Source organism: Anguilla anguilla, chromosome 7 (genome assembly GCF_013347855.1).
Source record: "Anguilla anguilla isolate fAngAng1 chromosome 7, fAngAng1.pri, whole genome shotgun sequence".
NCBI lineage: Eukaryota > Metazoa > Chordata > Actinopteri > Anguilliformes > Anguillidae > Anguilla > Anguilla anguilla.
In genome coordinates, this window is record NC_049207.1 from 40,331,931 (window position 1) to 40,343,394 (window position 11,464).

The following is an 11,464-nucleotide window of genomic DNA, read 5'->3' on the forward strand; positions in this document are numbered from 1 at the left end:
CATTTTTATTCTTGATTGGTAGTCAAACAATTAACAAAAGGTTAAAGTGCAGATTCTCTGCTTTTATTGAAGGATATTTTTATACATTTCGGTTTCACCATGTAGAAATTACAATACATTTTGCACTTAGTCCTCCCAATTTCAGGGCACAAAAATGTTTGGGACAAATTGATTGACAGGCGCTACTGATGTGATTCTGGTGTGTTCAACTGTATCGGTGCATTGTATATCTATCTTTGATTCTAGGTTTTTGATTGTCTTTGGAGTCTGCTATTGATGATTGTCAATATGAGGACCAGAGCCGTGTCAATGAAAGTCAAGGAAGCTGATTATGAGGCTGACAAATGAGAAGGAAAAAAAGTCAAGCATAAGCCAAACATTAGGCTTAGAAAAATCAACTGTTTGGAACATAATTAAGAGGAAGGAGAGCACCGGCTAGTTCAGTAATCGCAAATGGCCTGGTACAGTTCCTGACAAAATAATTCTCAACATAATGAAGAAAAAACCGTGAACACTTATCCAACACATCGGAAACACTCTTTAGGTGGCAGGTGCGAATGTTTCTGTGATTATTGTCTACAGAAGACTTCACAAATAGAACTACAGAGGCTATACTGCATGATGCAAAATAGTAGTTCGCTGCAAAAACAGGATGGCCAGGTTACGGGTTTGCTGAGGAGTACTGAAAAATGGTCAAAAAGTGGGTTGGCATTTGAACTCGTAAAGTTGGACTCATCTCTTTTCAGTGACTGTTACACTGAGGCACCCCCTTGTGGCCAGTGTGGGTTTCTGGTTAACTTAACTTCAGTGTGAGGAAATTAAAAATAAAACCGACAATCTCAAGTTAGTGAGATGTGGGAGTAAAGAGTGGCCCCCTGCTTCTCCAGAACTGTGCTCTTCCTTGTTTGTAAATACGTAATTTAATTACTATCAGTAGAATTATTCTGTGTTAAAATCTGCATTAAATCAAAACAGAAAAACATTTTGTATTCTCACATCCATACATTTTGTGAGCATTCTACACACAGTTTGATCAGCTTGGTGCATTTTCAATTAATAAGTTATAAGTGTACTAATAAATTCAGTACCTTTTAACAACTGTGATAAATAGAAAAATAACATGGCATGTAAGGTATCACTCTCCATCATAACCTACAGAGAACAACCACTGTAAATGAACCAAAATGGAAAAATGTTGTAAGTTGAAACCATCAATGGAATATTTTCATGCAAGTGGGCTGAACGGACATGCAAGTGGGCTGAACTTGATAAAAGTTTCAGATGTGATTCGGAAACAAAAATATGCATCATAAACTTATGTTTGTAAAGCTAACAAGAACGCAAATCACAGCATTATACAAAGTGTCATACAAGCCATTTATTTATTTATTTATTTAGTATTTGAGTGCCAACTAATGAATTCTTTGCGTATTAAATTTCTCAAATTGATTCTTTAAAATTCTTTAGGGCTGTTTCCTCTCATTTTGGCAGGGCTTACTGAAAGTACTGCCTGTCAAATTTACACTACATTTACTTACTGGAGCTCAAAGGTTCTCACGTTACACTCTACTGCTTTCCGATTCGTTGACGGGTTTAAAGGCCATTTCCAACACTTCAAAATGTATGTGTAATCTGGGAAGAAAACTTTGGACTACCTGTGTTCAACTTGTACGGTATACGTCTTAAGTTTTTTGATCTCGCCTTCTTGTCAATATTTGCCTCATAATGCTTAGGGTTGAAGAGGTAGTTTCCAGTGAGAAAACTGTCTAGAATGTGTCGATATTATATTTAACCCTTTACTGTAGAGTTAAACAGGAAATTAAATATTTGAAAACCACAAGATGTATACCTTAAAGTAGAATATGACCGTATGTCAATCTAGAGGCGATATAGGCTATTATACATAGGTCAATGGCATATGTACATGTCTTTTACACTTTATGTATATTATATAAGTGTATTAAGATTGGTGCCTGAAAACCATTAACAATGGAATACATGATGAATCAGCTGTCTTAACATGTGTTATGACACTGAGCAGCATTATAGATTACATTTTAAAAATAAGACAAAGCACCTGTACCCCATTGGCTATAACTGTACCCTTGTTCCACACGGTAAACATACAGTTCAAACAGAGGTTTGGTGTTCCCTGCCAAAGTCCTCAACCTCTTCGGACAAACAGAGCAACCAAAATGTCTGTAAGTACTATTTATCTTATTTATATGATTCAACTTAGTCTTTATGTGGAGAAAAATGTTATGACTTTAGTTTATAAAATATGTATTTGCTGTGACATGCTATGATTAGTCTTAAGTTACCATATGCAAATAAAGACAATTTAAGTTGCCTGCACAAACATAGACTCCCTACAGACATATTTGTAAGTCTATAGAGAATGCTGTTTACTAATAAACCTACATTGGATGACATTTGGTGCTTTTTTATAGATCTCACCAAAATTTTATTTTATAAATAATAGTAATTTTCTTATTCTGTAAAGAGAACTAGTTTACATTTGATACAATGACGGAGATGACTTTTCATGAACACCATTCTATTTTTTAGAACACAATAGCACTAACAAAGTTAGTATGTGAATATGTCCTAAGTATCTCATAAAAACAAACTAGGTAATATGTTAAAAGGGTCTGATAGCATTCACTATAAGCTTAGCTTTTAAGTTAAACTTTAACTGTCTGTACAATATGTTCTAAAAAATATAATTTGGCAGGTACTCAGTGGAGTCGAACTAGAACCTCCGCCAAAAGGTTTGATGGAAGCATACCAGACCCTCTTCACTACCAAGTCCATACTGTTCCTCACAGAGCTGACTACCACATTTCAAGGAGAGGTTGACAGGGTGAGCAAGTACGCATGCTGTCTTTTTCATTTTATCTTTAAATGTAATAACTTTTTAGCCTCATTTTTTGAAATATGCTTTCAATTTAGAGTGTCCAATTGTTATTGACAAATGGGAGGACACATGCAATAGTCTGTTCAAAATGCACACAGCTGGACCTTGACTCACTTTACAGTCCACCAGCTGAGCTGCATAGTTATCTGCAGTTATCTGCCTGCCCCCCCCCCCCCCCCCCCAGCTACTGACATGGTCAGGATTCAATCCCTACACCACCTGGAAGCACTTCCCTAATCTGTCTTTGAATAGGAAATGTTAACAGAATTCTGACTGTTCATAATTCGTGGCTTGACGTCAGTCTTAATTGACCTTCTGCCCTCCCTGCAGTAAGACTGATGTCATTCTCTTTTCTTGCCGCTTTGAACCAACAGATACTAAAGCTCAGGATCTCCAGGAAGGTTTCTCTTGACCTGACGGGAGATTTGCCGGGATTCTCAGATGAAACGGCTCACGTCCGCAACGACGCGACATGGAAGGTGCTCCCAGTACCCGAAAGACTGAGGAAGAGGCATGTGGACATTGGAGACCTGGCGCCCTGCGATACAGAACGGTTTATGCAGGGCCTGAGATCCTCAGCGCAGGGCATCCAGGTGCATTTTTAAAATTCATACTTCAAGGGTCTGCTGGTCACAGGAATAAGCAAGCCATGCTGTCCAGGCAAATAACAACAAAGAAATAATTGTTTTAATTTATAATTTGGCAATGGAGATGCAACCACTGACCTGCACTTTCTGTGAACTGCACCTTCTGTCTCTTACTAATTAACTTATTTCTTCATAGCGAAGGTCAAAATATGCATAATAGCATACCGTTTACAGACATATTTGCTGCAGAAATATCTGCTGCAGAGAGCTAGATAGATAGATAGATAGATAGATAGATAGAGAGCGATAGAGAGAGAGAGGGAGAGAGAGAGACTTTGCCTGTACTCATTGAAATATATTTTCCTGTGAAAAAATAACATTCCTTTGATTTCTTTGTTTTGTACTACAATTCTTTCATTTAAAAATGGCCCACTTGATGATGAGGTGGATTTTGTGGAAATGATTGTTTTGCTTATTCATTCAGTTTTAATAAAGTGTAAATTTTACTTAAACAGTAAGATCATAGTTTTCCCATGATCAGACAAGCAAAACAGATCAGAGCCTCAGTTAATTGCAACTACTAAATTGTCATCATTTGTTTGATGAGAAAAGTCGCAGTAGAGCATTACAACGCTGTCTGAACTAATGTTTATTTTTGCAGGTGGATTTTGATGATGGAAACTGCCCAACATATCATAATCAGATCAAGGGAATTTATAATGTTTTCAAGGTAGTTCATAATCAGTTTCATGGTGAGCCTGGTTTATTTTTTATTGAGTCCCTGTTGCTATGACTTGATTATACATTATACATATTCATGGTATAGTGTGTGCACTGTATATTGTACAGCTATTAATAACTTTTATAGCTTGTTTTGTCACGTATTTATTACGAGGGCAATCATTTGAGCATTTTAATATTTTAAGTAGGAAGAACAAATTACAATAAATATTTCCTGTTGATTTTGTATTCCTGCACGTAAAAAAAGATTTTCTCCACTTTTGTAAGGTCTGGATAAGAGCTTTGGCTAGTTATTGTAATGTAATGTAATATAATGCAATGTAGTGCATAGCCTGATCTCAACATGTTAGAGCGTTGGGAAAGCCACAATTTTCTAGAGAATCAAGCAAATGTAAATGTTCTAATACCAGTTAAATGATACAGTATGTTCTGTAAGTAAAATGCCTTGCATTTCCATTAGTTTATCAAGTAACGATACATGATGCATAAAGTTGTGTTTATGTCAGGAAATTGAGTGGCACACAATGGAAGGCTCAAACTATAAAATGTATTAATTTTTTTATTTTTTATTTATTTATTTTTTTGCCCAAACTACTGCTCAGATGCCCCACCAATCTCCCAGGCTCCTGTTCTGATGCTCCGCCCACGAGCCTGGAACATGGTGGAGCACAACATGATGGTAACACCGCAACTAAAAAAAAAAAAAAAACTGAACACTCACCTGACCTTTCAATTGTGAGCATATTTAATTCAAATTTGTCTTAATAGGTGAATGGAAAGCAGGTGCCTGGGCCTCTGTTTGATTTTGGGCTGTTGATGTTTCACTGTGGGATGCAGCTTTTCGAAAACAACAGCGGACCTTTCTTTTATCTGTCCAAGGTGAGGTGCCTGGGATGCAGGAAGATTTGTACACTTGAAAAGGGCAATGCACTTTAAAGGGCTATGTGTTGCAGCATCATGGCCACGTCCAAACTTTGTTAATCCATGAAAAGTAAACCCCAGGAAAGAGTTTAAACAAATGAAATGTTTATGAGCCTTCTGAATACCATTTTCTCTACATGTGGTTGGTATGTTCAACACCCTGGGGTTTCTAAATAAATAATGATAATAATGATAAATAATGAAAATAGTATGATCAAACAGTTGAACACTATTTGTATCTCTATTTTCTCATAATTGTTCGGCAATTCCTTAAAACAAGCCAAGAAACCAATGAAAGGCGTTGCATAATAAAAGGTATTGTATAGTTGCAGTTTAAAAGTATACAATGGTATTTGATAATGTTTGTCTAATGCGAATAACCACACAACTCCTGAGCGTTATTTGATAGCCAGCTCAAGTGACTAAGTAGTACAGTCACTTGATAGTGAGAGTAATTCTATCTTTGATTACATGTTTGAATTTCATCATACCATTCTTTAGATTGAAAACCATCTTGAGGCAAGACTGTGGAACAATATATTTCTTTGGACTGAAGATAAGGTGAGGGGGAGAGACACTGTATATAGACTGCAATGTGAGGTATAGATTTAGCCTGGATTGTAGCCTTTAAACATTTCTTCCAACCTTGTTTTCATCATTTTTTTCTTGACATTAGTTATTTGATAGATTATAAACATTAACATTCTTTCCAAGCCAATCAAATGTTTTACTATTATCAATGTAATTGTTTTATTGAACCTGAATGATTTTAAAATAAATCATACTTCAGCAGGTGGTGGCCTTGTCCAGTGATTTGTGTTAATTGTGCTGTCATGTAGCCTACTATCAAGTTAATGGTAACCTGAGTGTGATGTGTGTGTATGTGTATGCATGTGTGTGTGTGTTCAATGTGACTTCTTGTCTAGCTGGGCCTGCCGGTGGGCAGCGTCAAAGCCACAGTGTTGATTGAAAGCGTGCTGGCTACCTTTGAGATGGAGGAGATTCTGTATGAGCTCCGGGACCACTCTGCCGGCCTAAACTGTGGCATCTGGGACTACTCTGCCTCCTTTGTCAACAAGTTTGGTAAGCAACCAGATAGACCTCTTCAAACACTCCTTTGTTTTCTTTACAATTCCCCGGTCTCTTAAACAAAGATACTCCTCAGCATCAGCCAGGTATCAAGCCAAAGGCAACCTTATTGTATGTAAAGAGTTCCTGTACTTTCTTTAGGAGTTCTGTGTGTCATGTGATACATTTGAACCTACCACAGTGAGGGTAAAGAGAATAGCTCCGTACCCGTGTTCATGTTCTCTTTCAGGTCACCGCCCTGCGTTCCTGCTCCCTGACCGCAGCAAGTACGTGAACATGGAGAAGCAGTTCCTGAAGTCCTACATGGACCTGCTGGTGCAGACCTGCCATAGACGAGGGGCGCTGGCCACGGGAGGCATGGCCGCGCTGCTGCTGCCCAGGGACAAAAACAGCGCCCTCTACAGCAAGGTCCTCGCTACTGTCACCAGGCACGCAACTGTTATCTAGATCAGCGTCTTTCAATGTTTTCCAGCTGTGTTTTACAGTGGCTCAGCATTCAATTAATCAGGTTTGACTGAGCAGCGAATAGAACACTGATAGTTTGTCATTTCATATGTGACAAAATATGTGTGAGGCAAATGTACTGCTAAAATGGCATTTGTGAAAATATAAAGATAAAGTTACATATTACTCTTTTCTGTTGGGACTAATGCATGGCTCAAGCTGTCATGGCACTGATCTAGTATGTGGATGGGCCACCCGGTCGCAGAGTCTGATACTGAATTAGGATTTTTCCAGTTCCTACTGTGGCCAGCAACCCTACAGAGTGAAGCATGATTGGCCATAGGATTGCCTAGGGGTGGGGGTGGGGACTTCAGTCTCTGGTCAATTAAGCAGTGTCTGAGTTCACGTTTTTCAGAGGAGGGCACGTGCTTGTCTGTGCTAATTTTATTACTCCTGAGCTTACAGGGGGCAGTGTGGCAATAAACACAAACACAATTGGGCATTCTAAATTTGGAGAAAATAGGGGTCATTTAAGAAAAGAAATGTACATTTCATAATATTTACCCTGCCTTGAATAAATTTGCAATAGCGGTCTCAGTTAAGGTTAATTCATTGTTGAATGAATTCCACTTGGCCATTGAAAAATCTTAAAAGAAGTTTGATTTTTAACTAAATTTTAAAATGTTGCCTTTATTATTGTATCGCTCAATTATGTTTGGCTCAGCTGAAAGAGATAAATTCAACAAAAACAAAAATATTTTCTACAAAAATAAAACTATTAACTAATTAACTGAGTCCACTGGGAATATAAATCATCATATACCAGGTACACCCTTAAGACCATGGTTAGGAAACACTGATTTTGATCTCTTGTGTTATTGTGATCTCTTATTAGGTTAAAATTACTGGAGGTCAGTGCTGGAGTTGATGGTTTTATGGTCTATGATCTGGACTTGATAGAACCAATGCAACAAGTAAGAATTTTTCACCTTTTTTTGAAAAACGCCAACCACAGTGGGTGTGCTGATGTGCTTTGATGTCCTTTGTCATTATAAGCTGAAAATGACCCTGTGACTGATAGATGTCTTTTAATGACCGTGATTGACAGGTCTGTGTTACGACCTGTGATTGACAGATGCCTATTGTCTTTGTTCTCAGCTGTTTCAGCAACACACTCAGGGTGATAACCAGTTAAATGAGCTTCGGGATGACCTGTCAGTTACCCCTACCCAGCTACTCACCATGCCAGCGGTCAGTTAATTAGTTAATTCTGTTAATCAGGAGTAGAGTGGTACAAGGATGCATGACTGTGGCCTGTGCCTACCAGTCTCAATAAGTAAATATCTTTACCGTAGACAGTTAAAGACTGCTTTATTAATGTCATTTCAGGGAAATTTTTACCTTTGTGGTTGATCATTTACGCTAGCATTGGAAAATGTTAATTTGGCTCAGAATTAAGAACATGATTTATGATCATTTTACTCAACTGAACAGAGAATTCGTTTTAGGGTGGGGTCACTCTCTATGGCCTGAAGTATAACATTGCTGTAGGGATCCTATTTATTGAGGCATGGCTTAGAGGTAAGATTTTTTCAGGTCAGTGACATTCTCTAATGTGTCACTGTGAGCTTTGTGAATAGTATTATTGTAAGCTGGGTTTGGCTTGTACTGTACAAACATTGATCCCAGATAACCGGTAAGCTTACGTGTGGAATTGAATCTGTGAACACAACAGGTGCATGTGGTTACAACTTTAAACTCCTTCCCATTTGACAGGGAAAGGTCATTTCTTCTACAAGGGACAAGTGGAGGATTCAGCCACAGCAGAGATCTCCAGATCCCAGGCATGGAATCTTATTTATAAATGGCTGTGACTATGCTCACAAAACGCTGCTCTTTATGGATGCACAGACCTTTAAGCTTATAGCTTGTACAAAAAAAGCTATATCATCCATCTACTCGTATGTACAGGTCTTCCTCAGAAGTAATATTGAATATGACCATTGACATCACACATACTGACTTGTACTACACTACAATTCATAGAAGGAGGTCTCCTATTGATGGCAGCAAAAATAGTGGCAAATGGAGATATTTATACTGTCAGTGGGAACCTAGGGTCACAGGTTGCCTGGTAATCTATGATGGACAAGAGGGAACTTCATTCACCCGAATTCAATTAGCAATATAGACATGCAGTATTGGAAAATAATGCTGCAGTTTGTTTGATGTCATCTCGTGCCAAACCTTTGTGCCATCAATACTTATTTTTTGTGCCTTTTCACTGGATGTCCTGTTTTAGCTCTCTGCCTCATAGCATACTTGTCCTTTCAGGTGTGGCAGTGGATCCGTCACCATGCAAGGTTAGAGGACGACGACAGCGAGGTCACCAGTGGTCTGGTGAAGAGCCTGACCCAGGAAGTGAGAGAAGAGCTAAGGGAAGTCCTACAATGTTCCACTGTGAGGTACAGTGGTTACTGGTTTCATTTGACGCTTCTGTACGGTATAGCAAGTCTCAGTTCGGGATGTACCTGGCTCACGGTGAATCAAATTTGGACAAAGCCAGTGTCCGCCGTGGTTGGGAGTCCAATGAGGCAACATACACATGATTTATCATAATGTCTTACATGGATTCAGTCTTCAGGGTGCCCCTTGCCCCATACGCCAATAACAACCTCTCTGATTGAGTGGGCACCTCTGGTCTGCCTGTGCCATCAATGCCAGCTGCGCTGTTTTGCAGTGCAGGAGCTGTGGCTGCGCAATGGATGGACCACTGAATGGAAATGATACCACATGCACGTCAGAGGATGTGTGTGCTAGTCTGGGGCTTACCATATTGACAGAGGACTTTGCTATGACTGGTCACCATAAATGTCACTTCAAAATGATTCAATTCTGGATACTTTTGCTTACTTTTTTTTAACCTTTATTTAAACAGGGTAGTTGCTTTGAGATTTACATTCCTTTTGCCCTGGAGTGAGCCCTAGAGCCAATGTGTCTTTGGACTTCTGTATCTACTAATTTGAGTGCCACACACCAAACAATATTGAAACAAACACTTATATTTGCTTGTTACCTAATTTACATAATACTGTAGAATGTATCCCTTTTATAAAACATATATTGCAATATGTTTCAACATGTAATTTTTCATCAGCACTGCTTCTTCCTCCATAGAGATGTGCAGAGGCTTCTCACTGCTACTTCCATGTTCCTGGAGGTTGTGCAAAAGAGCGAGTTCCCAGAATTCCTCACCACCTACCTGAGCCAGGACCACACCTTCCTTGCCTCCCAGGTAGAAAATGAGGAGGTAGATGCTGGGGGGGTTCCCAGGCACAAGCTGTGACCCTCCATTTTGGATACACATGGAGAAACTGCCTGCCTTCCATTGAAAAAGATAATAAATTCTTTCTTCAATTGAATAAAGCAATAAAATGCATTCACATGCGTCTTTGTGTATCTTTACATAATAATTTATCCTTGTAATCAAAATGAATTATGAAAACACCAGGGTTCGGAGGTTCAGTTGAAGTTAAAGTTTATGTAAGTCAACTATGGTTGCATTTGCCAGGGTTACCCATCAGAGCCATTAGATGTGGTTGATTGCTCTTCCAGCTTTTGTCCTCAATTAACATCTCTATCTATTGAGGCATGCCTGTGATACACCGAGCTGCCAATATTTCACTTGTATAATCCCTCAACCATTCACAGATACAACACCGGCCTGCACAGAGAAATGTCCATACCAGGTAGTGAATATAAAGATGAAAAACACAAAAGTACTGTACATACAGTATATATAGATGCTGATGACTTTGTTTTTGATGGTAAATACAAATGTGTGAGTGGGAGATAAGCTAAAAAAAAAGTCGGACTTCTATGAAATGTAATGCAGAATAAAAGTATTTTGTGTTTATCAAATTCTCAAATCCAGAGCGTCTTACAAGTCATATCCAGAAAGGGTGAGGCACTGGACAGAGATAATGCTGAATCATCAGTGTCACAAAATAAAGTTAAAGTTAAATTAAATGGGTGCTATGTGTTTGATTGGTTGGACAGTTTTTTGTGCAATTAAGTAATTTTTAGATATTTACAAATGTTTCTGATGACCTGTCAGCTATACAATGGCTGATATAGGGGCATTTGTTGGTTTGTGGTCAAGAAAATATATTTCAAGTAACTCAAAAGCAGCTTGTATAGCAACTTTATGCTTCCACAGGTTAGACTTGTGCATATTAATCAATTACTAAAATTATTATTTTAGTTTAGAAATAATTCCAAAGGTGCATTAATAATTTCCTGTGCTTAAGGAAAGAAGTACCAGCATATATATTTATATAATTGTGAATAAATTATATAAAATTAATCTATTCATATTGCCTTTTAAAAAATAAAATAAACATTACATCATTCAAAGAATTAAGAGGAACACCTCAGATAGAACACCTCTATCTATCTATGCATCTATACTAAAGGCACCTTTAGTAAAAATTAACAATAAAGGCTGTAGAAAAATATAAAAATGTAATTGTTGTTTATCAGCTTGATCTTTCATTAAAATATGAAATAAATTTAACCTGTTACCGAGGTAAATTTGTTGAAATAAAAAGTCTTAATCAGAAATAGCTTTATAAAATATAAAATTATTGGCAACCCAAGAGATTCTTATGAAGAAATTCTAATAGAAGTATATTACCATTCATGACTTGCTTCATAATATCAAATTACATGCATGCCAAAATTCCAGAGTCAACCTTCGACATGA

The 11,464-nt window shown here is 37.9% G+C and overlaps 1 protein-coding gene across 3 annotated transcripts; it reads left to right on the forward strand.

The window, feature by feature from the left end:
* Positions 1 to 1,533: 1,533 nt before the first annotated feature.
* mlsl (malate synthase-like) lies at positions 1,534 to 10,142 on the forward strand. Of its 3 annotated transcripts, none has more exons than XM_035425028.1 (16): positions 1,534 to 1,673; positions 2,130 to 2,201; positions 2,735 to 2,863; positions 3,292 to 3,510; positions 4,166 to 4,256; positions 4,848 to 4,924; positions 5,014 to 5,124; positions 5,668 to 5,727; positions 6,093 to 6,249; positions 6,485 to 6,683; positions 7,595 to 7,673; positions 7,858 to 7,950; positions 8,208 to 8,280; positions 8,476 to 8,543; positions 9,034 to 9,164; positions 9,877 to 10,142. In XM_035425028.1, exons 2-16 carry the CDS (start codon positions 2,196 to 2,198, stop codon positions 10,043 to 10,045), a joined length of 1,662 nt encoding a protein of 553 aa, XP_035280919.1. In that variant the 5' UTR covers positions 1,534 to 1,673; positions 2,130 to 2,195; the 3' UTR covers positions 10,046 to 10,142. The 3 variants fall into 3 exon arrangements, 2 of the variants coding, with proteins under 2 accessions (XP_035280919.1, XP_035280918.1); XM_035425027.1 differs by having other exon boundaries at positions 1,600 to 1,668; XR_004766039.1 differs by lacking the exon at positions 8,208 to 8,280 and having other exon boundaries at positions 1,599 to 1,668; positions 9,877 to 10,138.
* Positions 10,143 to 11,464: the final 1,322 nt, after the last annotated feature.